Consider the following 13,886-nt stretch of genomic DNA (forward strand, 5'->3'; position numbering starts at 1 on the left):
AACCTTTGGGTACAGAACTACCATTTTTAATGATTAAGGACAGAATTTACTATTAGAAATATATTCATAGTAGTGACTTCATTTTAATTAGGAACTTCATTCATGCCCCAGCAAGCACTATGAACTCATTAGGATATGTTAAGTTACACTATGGCATGGTAGGTGATGAAAAATGTAAGGGGAAATTAAAAAATAAATTGAGCTTAGGGTATTAGAATACATAAGTGATGCTCAATTGGCAGTGAATTTGGCATACACATTCCTTTAGAAGAGGCAAAAGAAGAGAAAATGAACTCTCTCTCCTAGGAATGATTCCTTTAAAATCTTGAATATTTTAATTGCATGTATCCAAACAGAAACATTTGACTAGAATTTAATGGGAAGTAAGAATTAGGATTCAAAAATATAGCCCCCAAAGTAACTCTCATTAAAAAAATACATTACATTCCAGTTCTTAAAGTTAAGATAAAAATGGTACTCTTCAAATTGTGCTTGACTGCCAAATATTGTGAGAGTCTATTCTCTGTTGATTCATTTTGTTGGTATTAATAGAAGTTGCATGAGTTCAAGGAGGTCAGAATTCAAGGGAACAGAAACAACAGGCAGCAGCTCAGTGTTGAGCAAGGAACTCTTTAGAACTGTATACTGAGTCACTTTCTGAATGGTCAAATCTAGTTTAAGATTCAATGAGCTAAAGAATAATTGTTGAATAAAAAGTCACTAATATAATTCGTGCTTTCAATTTTACTTATATAAACAATAGACTTTCATTTGGTGTTTTTTTTTTAAATAAAGCAATGGATATTAGCATCTTATATTTTTGGTTTATTCAGTGTTTACTTTCTTTTAAAGTTGATTGGGGCATTAGAGATCAGGACTAATGCTATAGTCAGTTTCAGGAGCCTATCTAGCATGCTTATTCCCAGGACTGATGCACTTAAAGGATCCAAGAATTAGTGGGTAGTTTATATCAAGCTGACTGTTGAAAGTAACCTGAAGTGAGCATTAAGAGAGGTGGAGCACACAGTAGGTCTTCAGTAGGTGTTGTGCCAGACTTAATGCTTCATCAAAGTTAGATCCTGGAATAAGAAAGCAGTAGAGGCTACTTTGTCAATAAAATGACTTTTAGCACAAACTTTTTTTTCCTCTGGATTTTTTGTTCTTTTAATACCTCTAGTGTTGAAAATAGCTTCCTTATGGTAATGATGCCGCTTGATTTGCGTTACAAAACTGTGATTCTAGTACTTGCTCTGAATCACTGATAAGTGCTAGGTGTCACAATAGGGAACTTGGTGGCCAGTTTTAAAAACGTGAAGACAAGGTCAGAGATTTTCTAGGAGCTTGAGAATCATTGTGAACATAACATACTTATATCTATAGAAATAATTATCAAAATCAGGAATTTTACAGGTTGTCAAATGTGAGAGGTCGAAGAAGGTCAAACTTGGTTTGAAAATTGTGCTAAAATTCTCCCAGGACTTAGACTACAAAAGGAAAATTGTACATTCATAGTAAACTTGATAATGATAGTAATGATAACAATAAAGTAACCATTTGTTGATAACATCATGTGTCAGGCACTGTAATAAGCACTTAACCTCATTTATTCTTCACAACAACACAGTGTCATATATATTACTTTTATCACTTAATAACTGAAGAAATTGAGGCTTGAAGAGGTTAAATAACTTGCCCAAATTGGAGGGGGGAAAAAAACTACTTAAAAGGCAGAAGCAGGATAGGATTTCAATGCTGGTGTAAATACAAGGACCAAGCTTTTGAGGATGACCCACACTGCTGAAATGATTTTTTCCAGTTTTAAAACATCAAAACACAGCAGGTATTGCTATATAATATCAGAGATACACATTGAAAAACTAATTTCCTCAAGGGTTTATTGCTACAGAGGAGCTCCCAAGCTTTTTCTTCTTTCAGTGTTTGCCATTAAGTTTATTATGGTTAGCCCAAAAGAAAGCAATCTCTTCCCTGTTTTTCTCTTAGGCTGAAGGTTATATAGTTGTTTATATTTAACAGAAGGCTTTCCCCTCCTCCCCACACCACTACTTTGTTTTCTGTCTCCTGATCTTACTGTGTGTTTTGTTTGCTGGATAATGGAAGGACCAAGGACCAAGCATCTCAGAGCTTCCAAATCATTGTCAGTCAACATCCTCAATTGCTAGGCACAGTTTTCTTTCCCTTTTTATTTACGGACATTGATTTCCGACAAACTTTAAGGGAAAAATCCAGTCTACTTATCTATAAAAGCAGAGTTCAGCTCTTCGGGAAACCTGTCCTTTTTGAAGTTGTAAACACAGGGAAGACCTCTGTGGATGCATTTCCAGGTCTGGGCCGTTGCATGCCCCTTGTTTAGTGCTACCTGTTTAGTGAATTTCTCCAAGATATCTCTAATGCCATTGGCTGTGAGAATTTAGAAGCCGGGCTCAGGCAAAGTTTTGATGTGGAAACATGTTACTTTGTGAAGTTGCTGCACACACCATAAAATAGCTATACTTTTTAAAATTAGGCTCACTTTAGGTAGACATTTAAAATGGTGGTATTTTCGTCAGAAATAGTTTCTTTTTTGCATCCTTTATTGAGCTGGGGGAAAGTGAAAATAGGAGTTAAATTCCTAATTTTTCATGAAATTCTGGATTGCTTGCTATATTATATTATTAACATTTGTACAAATGACTTGGAGTTTATTGTACTTCTGCACATGGCATTCCACAGCACGTTTAGTTATATTTCTCAATATGAGTAAGCATGTCTGTGAACTTTGCCGCTGGGAGGTTGAACATAGAAAGCAAGAAAGTTGGGAGGGTGGGAAAGTTCTGGAATATTCCTATGTCCATGAAAACAAACCACTGGGCCTCCCATTGCTAGTTAAAACATTTCACTGAGGTCTTTCAATGTCCCTAGATTTAGAGGCTTTCTCTTTTTAGCAGCACCCTGGAGAATAGCACCTTTTCTTTTTCTATTTTAAAATTCCATTGGCTTTTGAAGTTCTTACCTGGGTGACTTGATGATAATGTTCTGAATTTATAGTACCTTTCAAGTATAAGGACTTTACAAATGATGTGGAAGGCTCACTCTCCAAAGATTATGCTTTCTCACTAAAGCTGCTGAAGGCTTAAATAGGTAGGAGGCAGCTTGAAACTGACCTGGGAGGCCAATGATATGATCTCATTTCCACTGAAAAATGTCCTGGGAGTACCAAGGACCTCAAGAGGTCATGAATTTTAGCTTTACATTCCTTTTCAAAGGCTACCTATGGCTCTCTAGGGCCCTCCTGGGACAATGGTATTTGTTCAGACACAGGCAAGGATTTCTTTAATTGAATCACTAACACTACTCCTCACCTGGGATGGTATGATGGTACCCTATCAGAGTTTAGACCCTCTTTATCTGTGAAATCTGACCCATTCAGAGTACGAGGAAACCTTGCTTCAGGCAGAATTTGTAATACATTGGGACTGTATTCCTTTCTCCAGTCTTTTTCCAAAGGATACTTTTTATTTGAGAGAGAGAATTTCTTGAATTTCTCCATAAATGTGATGTGAAATTTTGAGTGTGAGAGAAATGAGTTTACTTTCAAATGTCTATGCTTTTTATTTATATATAAATTTTAACTCATCGAGGTGCCCTGAACAATTCAAATTATATATAGAACACAGAATTGTTCATGAAAGTCTTTAATTTAAACTTGGTCTCTCAAACTTTCAATATTATGTTTTCTCTTGATTTTAATTATTCTTTATATAGAGGTATATTTAAAATTTTTTTTAGAGGCAGGAAAGAATCCTAGAAAAGATATACTTCCAAATTTATGTTATAGAATTCCCATTTATAATTTTTCAAATGAAAAATAGCAAACTGAAAGATGAAATTTGTGATCATCTGTAAAATATTGTTTTCAGCTCTGATGATGCCTTCAGTAAAGTCAATTTAAATTACCGCACGGAAAATGGGCTGTCTCTACTTCATTTATGTTGCATTTGTGGAGGTAAGTGCTTGAAACTCAATAATTTATAAACTAGTTATATGTATCTCTGGCCAGTGATTTTAGCTGCTTAATAGTCTACAAGAGAATTCTGTTCATACTCAATTTTCTCTGTTGCTTTGCTCCTACATCCCTGATAAGCTTTAGTTGAACCAGACAGATATTCCAATTGATTTAGTTCTGAATTTAAGTTTCATTGTGTTCCCACCCTGAACTAAGTCACTTAGTTTGCTTGGAAATCAAAAAGGCATTTTTCAGTATTAGAAATGGGCATGCCAGTCAAGGATTAGGTTAAATTCAGAAGCGCTTGAAGTGTTCCCCAAAATATCATCAAGCAATTGCTTCACAATCTACAGTAAGATATTTAGGAGGTAATAAATGCCAAAGATAAAATCTCAAAGTGAAGATTGATCAAAGTGAAGATTGAGAATTTAATTGGGCTCATATTTTGTTCTGTTATGTTCACTAATATCTCCCAAACACCAAGGATGGTGCCTGGCATATAGTAGGTACTCAGTAAATTTATTGAACTAATGAATGGCTAATATTTATTTTGTTAACCCAAACTAGTGTTCACTGAACTTGGCTTTTCAAATAGAACACTGATGTACAAGTATCAACTCTAACCATATCGCTTAACCATCCCTCCCAAACTAGCAGACTCTACTTGACAGATCTTCCTCCCAAATTTAAACATACTTTCCCAACCTTAGTCATATCCTCCAGATTTCTCTGATCTAAATAAGCTCTACAGCTAATGATGCTCTGGGAAATCCTGTACAACTAGATTTTTATCTAAGATTCCACTAACAGTTTATTGAGATGAATTTTTTCATGTTGTTATGTTTTAAGACCATCTGATGATGAGGGCATTAAATAAAAAATGTAAGACAAATGGATTAAAATATACAACATTGATACAAAGTTTTATAAGTGTAATAGAAATGTTCACTACTAAGTAAGGCTGTCAATTAATGGCAATCTAATGGCCTGCAGAACAGCAATCTGACATTTTCATACATCAGTGTGACATTTATCATTAACTCAAAGAGAGATTTTAAAGTCACTTAGTCCACTCCCACAACAATTTAACCATTTTCCTCTTTTCTCTTTGAGGCAACAAGTCACATATTCGAACTCTTATGTTAAAAGGGCTCCGCCCATCTCGACTGACAAAAAATGGATTTACAGCCTTGCACTTGGCAGTTTACAAGGTATAACATTTTTGTTCCCATAAATACTGTATTAGGACCAAGGATGATGTGTATCTTTAAGCTTTTTCTTCTTCTTTTTTGGTTGACAAATTAATAGTCGTAGAAAACATTCAGAGTGACTGGAGTATTACATTATTGGATGGACTTTTCTCTTTATTGAGCAGGTACCATCTATATACCAGACACATACTTTTTTAATGCTGTCCATGTTTAACATTTAATTCTCACAAGAACCCTGCAAGTGAATGCTCTTAGTATCCCCAAGGTTACATGGTTAGCCGATGGTTAGCCAGGATGTGAAGCCTACCAGTCTGGTTCCCTCGCTGGAGCTCCTTACCAGGAGTCTAACTTGCCTCTGTGCAAAAAATGAGGATGAAAGAAACGCATTGGAGCTGCCTTCTTTTTCTGCATGTTTTCGTTAATAAAAAAAATATCTCTAGAGTTCCTGTTAGTTTCCTTCTTTTATTTCTCCTACATTTGCTTCAGTTGCTTGTTTCCTTACGTTAGTCCCTGTTTCCAACCTAATCTCAGTACCTGACCAGAAAGTAAATATGAAAGTGTATTGGAAAATTGGGATACTCAGAGTTGGCTTACATCCCTGAGATTGTCACAAATATATATTTATATATTATATAAATTGAATATAAATGTTCTTTCTCTAATTATAAGCTTCTACTTACTCTGTACTTATTATGAGCTAAATATCACACTAGGTATGATAGAGATTATTTCTTTAACTGCTGAAATAAATTAGTCAGATGCATATTAGGGTTTATTTTGCAGAAAAGGAAACTGAAGAATAAATTTCGATATTTAGTAAGTGTTAGAATAATGATTAGAATCAAGTACGGTTGGCTCATACTCCCAGATTCTCATTGTCATATTGCGTATTTTGTTCTTTTTCAATATTGTGTAATCTGTGACAGGATTTCATTTCAGTTTTGCATGTGCAGGTATGTGTGTGTATGTGTGGGGGGGTGGTAACTGTTTGTTCATATCAGGATCACTTTGCACTTCATCCCTCTCCTGACCTTTAGGGTTTATCACTGTGGAGGAGGAGAGCTATATTTTCCCGTGATTCAGATTCACATATTCCTGTGATTCACACTGCAAATGCTCTAATGCTCATCCTTTTTCATGCCCAGTCAATGCCTAGTCAATTCTTCTGATTCCTTCTGGGAGAAAGCATCAGTTAGGCCCTAATTTATCTTTAATACTTACTAATCATCCTGCAAAGCTTGAGTGGAGGCTGAGACCAGGGAGCAGGAAACAGTGTCTGAGGCTGGCTTTTCTGCTGGATGGCCGGTGGGGAAAGTAGAAGAGCTCTAAGGAATAGGAAGCAGGTGATGGATAGTCAAGGCCCTATGTGAAACCATGAATTCTGAATCTGTCTGTCTGGGAGATTCTTTCTATGTTAGTTCATTTTCCTAAGACTTAGCATGACACAACCGCACAAATGGGTTCTGAATGATTTAGTGCTACAGTCTTTAGGGAATATATTTCTTCCAACTCTGTTTATCAAAACTAAATTTCCATTTATAGAGTTTTCTTTGCTCTATTTCTTCTGTTTTCTTATATTTTACAGAAGGATATATGAACTATAACTTTTTTGTAGCAAGTTGAAATAAGTTTAGAATCTTAGGACAGAAAATAGGCAAAAATTCTTTTTTAAAAGGCCGTAATAGAATGCATGATTACTTTCCTTATTCTTTAACAAAGGCAAAAACAAATTAAATCTACCTCTCCGCTTTAAACACAGAAACAGTATAAAGTAGCCATTCACACTACCATCGCATTAAATCTAGTTCTAATTACCCCTTTTCTGAACTACTGCAATAAGTATCTAATTCATTTTGGGCTCCAGTTTCCTTCCCCCATATATATTTAACATATTTTTACTCTGATATTATTTCAAACAAAAAATTACCAGAATATTACAAGAAACTCCTGTATACACTTTATTCAGATTTACTAATTGTTTACATTTTGTCCCATCTCTGTTGTCATTCTATTTTTTCCTGAACCATTTGAAAGTAAATTGAAGATTACATGCCCCATTACTACTAAATACTTCACTCTTTATTTCCTAAGAAAAAGGAAATTCACTTACATAATCACAATTATCAAAATCAGAAAATTTAACATTGATATGATACTATTATCTAATCTATAGTCCAAATTCAAATTTGGTCAGTTTTCCCAACAGTGTAATTTATAGATGTTTATTTTTTTCTGGTTTAGGATTCAATCCAGAATTATATGTTTTCAGGTTTCTTGTTTCTGTAGTCTCCTTTAATCTGAAGGAGTTACTCTCCCTTTCCTTGCCTTTCTTGATCTTAATATTTTTGATGCATACAGAAGAGTTATTTATATATATTTCTTTGGATTTTTAAAAAAAATATTGCAATTGAACTTTATTTTGTTCTTAACACTCACAAAATGAATACTGTAGTTTTCCCATCTTTCTATTGGCCACATCACAGCTCTTTCAGTGACATACCCTGGCATGCTGTGGTTGCTTCAGGGCTGGGTATTTTTTACCAACTGGGGCATCTCTGCTTTCATTAGTAAGAATGGAGCAGATGTTAATTTTTAATGCTGTGTGGATGATTAGCCCTCATACATATTTTGCTATGGTTTTCTTTATTTTTTTTCCTAAAGTTAGGTTTATTGCAATAAAATTTATACACAATAAAATTCACAATTTTAAGTGTATAATTTGATGACTCTTGAAAATGTGTATAATCATGTGCCATCATCACAGTCAGGATATAGGACTTTTCTATCATACACAAAACTCCCTCATACCTTTTTGGCGTTCAGTTCCCTCCTCTATCCCACTTGGGCTCTAAAAACCATTGATGTGTTCTCTATCACTAAAGTTTTCCCTTTTCTAGAATTTTATATAAATGCAATCCATTCAGTATGTTTTCTTTTATATATGGTTTCTCCCACTTATCATACTGCTGTTGAGATTCATCCGTATTGTTGTGTTCAATAATTCATTTCTTTTATTGCAGAGTAGTATTTCTTTATATGGATACACCACAATTTGTTTAACCATTCATCTGTTGATTGTTGATTCTTTCTAGATTTTGACTATTATAAATAAAGCTATTATTAACATTCATGTACAAATCTTTGTTTGAACATGTGTTCTTATTTCTCTTGGGCAATAACTAGGAGTGGAATTACTGGGTCATATCATAACGCATGTTTAATTTTATAAGAAATTGCCAAAGTTTTTACCAAATTGGCTGTATCATTTTACGTTCCCATCAGCAGTGTATGAGAATTCTAGTTGTTCCACATCCTTGCTAACACTTGGTATGGTCAGTATTTTTTATTTTAGCCATTGTATTGAATGTATATTGCTATTTCACTATGAATAATTTGCATTTTTCATAATGAATAATAGAGATGAATAGATTTGCATGTGTTTATTTGTCACCAAATTTTTTTGGTGTAGTGTCTGTTTAAATTTTTTTCCCATTTTTAAATTTTGTTTATTGTTATCTTGAATTGTAAGGTATCTTTATATATTCTGAATACAGGTCCTTTGTTGGATATACATTTTGTAAAAATTTCCCCCAGTCATGGCCTGCCTTTTCATTTTCTTAACAATGTCATATAAAGAGCAAAAGTTTTCATGCATTATTTTTTAACTGATTAACTCTGTGTATTCTTAATATATCACAGGCACTGCCTATTAATATTGACCTGCTTCATTTTAAACATAAAAACCTTCCATTTTCATCTTCATTCTTTGTACTGTTGCTCCCATATACATTACGTCTATACATGTTATAAACTCCAATATATTTTAGAATTTTTCTGTTGAACACTCATGTATTTTAAAGAAAATATCTTTGGTTTTCCGCAAATTGGTTGCAATAGTCCTGTATAATGCTTTTTGTAGTTCATTGACCTGCTTAAATTTGCAAGTTTGTGTTTTCATCAGATTCAGAAATCTTGACCATTCCTTTTTCAAATATGTATGTTAGATTGTTTAATAATCTCCCACAGATGACCAAGTCTCTGTTCATTTTCTTCTGTCTTCTTTCTTTCTCTTCTCAAAATTCAGTTATTTCTATTATTTGAATTTAAGTTCAAAGAGCAGTTCTCTGCCATCTCCATCTGGTGCTAATCTACTAAGAATTATTCATTTCAGAGGTTGTACTTTTCAGTTCTAGGATTTCCACTTAGCATTAAAATATAATTTCAATTTCTCTGCTATGAGTACTCATCTCTTCCTTTATTTTTATACATTTTCCTTTAAATTCTCTAACTATCATTAATGACTGCTTTAAATGCTTTATCTGTTGTTTCTAATGTCTGGATTATCTCAGTGTTTGTTTCTATTGAATGCTTTTTCTCTTGACTATATATCACGTTTTCTAGTTTCTTGACCTAGCTATTAAATTGTTATTACATGTTAGACATTATATATAATTTGTTATAGGAAATCTTCATCATGTCATTTCCCTTTAAAGAGTGTTGAGATTTTTTGTTAGTTTTGTTTTGTTTTGGCAGGCACTCTCATTTTTGCTGGATTCACTTAATCTAGTCAGTCTTGATTTGATTTTTTGTTAGCATGGGTCTGCTTCAGTTTTGAATTTAGCCTAATGGCATACCTCTTACGCTAGGATGTGGTCCTCACTCCTGAATATGGTTCTTACTCCTGAGGCATGGATTTTTGGTACCTTACCTGAATGCCCAAGCTACTCAGTAAAGTCCCTCTATTAGGGCTGGCTGGAAATCCAAAATCTCCCAGCATGGCTGACATCTGTTATCGTTACCATTCACCTTTCAGCCATAAATCAGGTGATCTCTTCTAGATCCTAGTCTTTCTCTGTATCTATACAGCCCAAATCAAGAACCTATATTGAATTTCCATGTAAACTTTTGCAATCCTGTCTCTGTGCAGCTTCTTCTTCTGCTCAGTCATCCTGTTCTACAAATTACAGCCATTTTATAATCCCAGAAATCTGATCTTCATTCTCAACTCAGTAAGACAGCTGTGACAGAAAACTGTCTCAGGCAGAAAGCCAGAGCAATCATGGAATATTATAAGGGCTCACTTTGTATCTTTCCTTTCTCTCAAAGATCACACTTCTTTGTTCATGTTCTTCAGTGCCTGAGAACAGTTGTGTTATATATTTTGTTCCATTTTAGAGATTTTGCTTGTCAGTAGGGAAAGTCCATACAAGTTATTCTGTCATGGTCCCACCTTTTTTTTTTTTTTTTTTGATGAAGCTTCTCCCTGAGCTAATCTGTTGCCAATCTTCCTCTTTTTGCTCGAGAAAGATAGTCCCTGAGATAACATCTGTGCCAATCTTCCTTTATTTTTTTTTGTATGTGGGATGCTTCCAAAGCATGGCTTCACAAGAGGTGTGTAGGTCTGCACCAAGAATCCAAACCCACGAACCCTGGGCCACCAAAGCAGAGGGTGCGAATAGACAACTATATCACAGGGCCAGCCCCCTCTATTTTTTGATTGCTTCCAAAACGGTCTGCATAAGACACAAATCAATGACATCAATGTTCTGTTTAAAACTTTCTGTTGTCACCCATTTCCTGTTTAATAAAATTCAAACTCCTGAATAAGAGATTGAAGTTTCTTTAATTCTGGATTTTGTTGAAATTACTTTCCAGAGTCTTTTCGTGCAGTCTCTGCCCTCCCAACCCTAATGATTTTCAAATTTAATATGCATGTGAATCATATGGTACCTACATGTTTAAAATGGATATTTTCTCTCCATCTCATCCCAATCTAATTTGGTACATCTAGGATAGGCGGGGAGTCTAAATTTTTAACAAACAGCTAGGCAATTTTGAACCAAGCAGTCTAGGGCTACTGGTGAAGATCACCGCTTAAGTCTTACAACTCAAATTATGTCAGAAGATCAACAGCATTAGTCTCAAATGAGAGATTTTTAGGAATGCAGAATCTCACTCTCTGCCCCCACCCTACTCTAGCAGAGGGTGCTTTTTTTTTTTTTAAACCTCAGCTGACATATTTGCAGGCTAATATTTGAAAAGCACTGTTCTGGATTACTCCATTCGTTTGGTCAAGCACTTTCACACTTCAGTGTTTTTATTCTTGTTATTTCTTCTCCCTAAATATCTTTTTATTTCTTTTCTTGATAAAAAATTGTTAGTTATATTAAAAAATAATAAATAAATATTATTCATTTAAAATTAAGATAAATTTAGCCTTCTTGAACTTCCGAGCAGATTTTATTGTACTTTTTTTGGGTTTCAATTACAAATTCACATTCTTTTTTATTACAACAGTTATTTGTGTATTTGAATGTTTCGCATGTTGTTCTGTGAACTTTGAGCATTGAGAGTCTTTTTCTTTCATTCCTCAGTGTATAAGACCTGTAAAAGGTCCTTGATAAATACTCTTGAGAAATTAATGAGTATCTAAACATTAGCACAAACAACTCTGTGTATTTATTGATGTAATAAAACTTAATAGAGACTGCCAGCCTAGAAGCTAAACTATTCCTGTTCATCTCTCAGTTCTGAGACTTACTAGCTGTACATTTTTTGGCAAATTACTGTCTCCCTCTATCTCTCGAAAGTAGAGCAAATAGAATTATCTACTTCACTGAGTGGTTTAGAGTTTGAAAAAGGACAAATCATATGCAGTACTTAGCAAAATACCTGGCACATAGTAAGTACTCAAGTATTAGTGTTGAGCTTTCCTTTCAACAAACATTTATTGGAGATTTAACGCGTCAACCATTTTATACAGAAAATCAAAAAGAAGCAGACCATGTCTTCTGGAACATTAACATTCTAAAGAGAGGAGAATATGTAACCTAATAACATCAAAACAATGGGATCTATACTTAGATCAATGGACTCCAAACAGTTTTTATCATGTGCCATATAAACATTAGCACCTCAAAGTGTATATATTTGTTCATAAATTATAATCATGAATAAAACTCACCAGCTAAAGGCAAAATACACTGTTTGGCAAACAGCGTTAAAATTTGTGGCCGTAAATCCGTATTTCAAATATTCTTTTTGATAATATCAAAATATTTTGATAAATTTATTTTCAAATACTATTAGATTCATTTCACCTGGAAATTTGGATTACAAAAAGCTCAGATTAGTAGAAAGAGAAATACCAGCTCTGCCAGTTTTTCTTCTTCTTACATTAGTAATGTATATTTGACCTGTGATTTCTTCACAGGAATCTTTTAAAGATAATCTGCCATTTTTTTAAGGATTGATTCAGTTAAAATTAGGTATTAAAATGTATAAATCTACTTAATTTGACTCACATAAACTATAATGTGTAGTTATGTACTAAATGCTTAAATAAGAATGAGGGGTAACTCTCAACTCCTCTCCGTTTGGAATTCCTAGTATTTATTTATTATACTTTGGGTACTGTACGTGACATATGACTAACTGATATATGAACTAAGACCACTAGTGCAAATTTTTATGTTAAATATTAGTGAAATTTTATCATCTTTAAATATAAGTAAATGTAAATAGAATTTCTACTATTTTCTTTTTGCACGCTAGTGAATTTTCTTACAAGATTCCTGCATAATTGCATTCCACTTTGGGGCATATTTCTTTAGATGGTATCTGAGTTGTACTCCTAAAATGAAACACAAGACTTTGGGGAAAAAATTGAGATTTATATAGTTTCAAAGATCTTAAATAAAAATGTTAATGAACAAAGTCGTCTTAGAACATCTAATTTAACCTCACACATACCTCTCTTTCAGTACACAGACAAACCACTTGATGAAATTTCTTTAATGAATGGAAAGTAGCGTTTTGATTTGTTGGGTTTTTTTTTTAAGATTTCATATGATAAAAGCAGATGTTGAATGGTCAATTATTCCATTCTACAGATTTCTATCAATACCTCATTCCAATCATTCAGAAGGAGTCATTTTATTTATTTATTACAAAGGGGAAGGTAAAGGAAGGAGGGAAAAATTTTTTATACGCCTCTGTCTGTCTGGCTCCCCAGATCTAAACACACCATGCCTATCAGAAAACCCCGTGCTTTCTATTCATGGTGATTCATAGCCTGGAAACTATTGTATCCTTTTTTTTCCCTGATTTTTTTCTTCCTTAGCACACGTATATGATTGTAAAGTGGAGTTTTTTTCAACTATCCTAAAATCCAGGACCCAAAGCATGTGTTTCATAGTTTCTGAATCCTCTTTCTATTTAGGCCAAAATTTCTCTGCCTTGGCATTACTGACATTTTGGGTTGGATAATTCCTTGTTGTTGGGGGCTGTCCTGTGCATTTTAATATGTTAGCAGCATTCCTGGTCTCTGTTCTCTAGATGCCAGGAGGCACCTCTCCCATCCCCAGTTGTGACACTAAAAGTATCTACAAATATTGCCCCTGGGGACAAAAGTCACCCCCAGTTGAGAACCACTAATTTAGAGGGCAAAGTAAATTAATATTTTTTAAAAATTCAAGTTGCCTTTTTATCTGAACAAGTTTCCTAATTACAGATTGCATTTTCCCCAAATGAGAATTTGTCAAGATAATAATAAATTTTTTGATGAAAAAAAATTCTCAAAAAAAAGTGAATCTCACTGTTTGCATACTTAACTAAATCCTTCAGTTAATTGCAACTTTTAAACACTGTTTAATACTTGATCCTCACTTTAA

The 13,886-nt window shown here is 33.9% G+C and overlaps 1 protein-coding gene across 4 annotated transcripts in view; it reads left to right on the forward strand.

Moving 5' to 3' along the window:
- TNNI3K (TNNI3 interacting kinase) overlaps positions 1-13,886 on the forward strand; it is a 298,830-nt gene that overhangs the window by 37,626 nt on the left and 247,318 nt on the right. For 3 of the 4 annotated variants that reach the window (XM_046645714.1, XM_046645713.1, XM_046645711.1), the window contains 2 exons: positions 3,918-4,003; positions 5,117-5,214. In XM_046645714.1, coding sequence (XP_046501670.1) covers positions 3,918-4,003; positions 5,117-5,214 — 184 coding nt within the window. The remainder of the gene's footprint in view (positions 1-3,917; positions 4,004-5,116; positions 5,215-13,886) is intronic. The other variant, XM_046645712.1, reaches the window with a different exon arrangement.

Source organism: Equus quagga, chromosome 18, assembly GCF_021613505.1.
Source record: "Equus quagga isolate Etosha38 chromosome 18, UCLA_HA_Equagga_1.0, whole genome shotgun sequence".
In the NCBI taxonomy this organism is placed as follows: domain Eukaryota; kingdom Metazoa; phylum Chordata; class Mammalia; order Perissodactyla; family Equidae; genus Equus; species Equus quagga.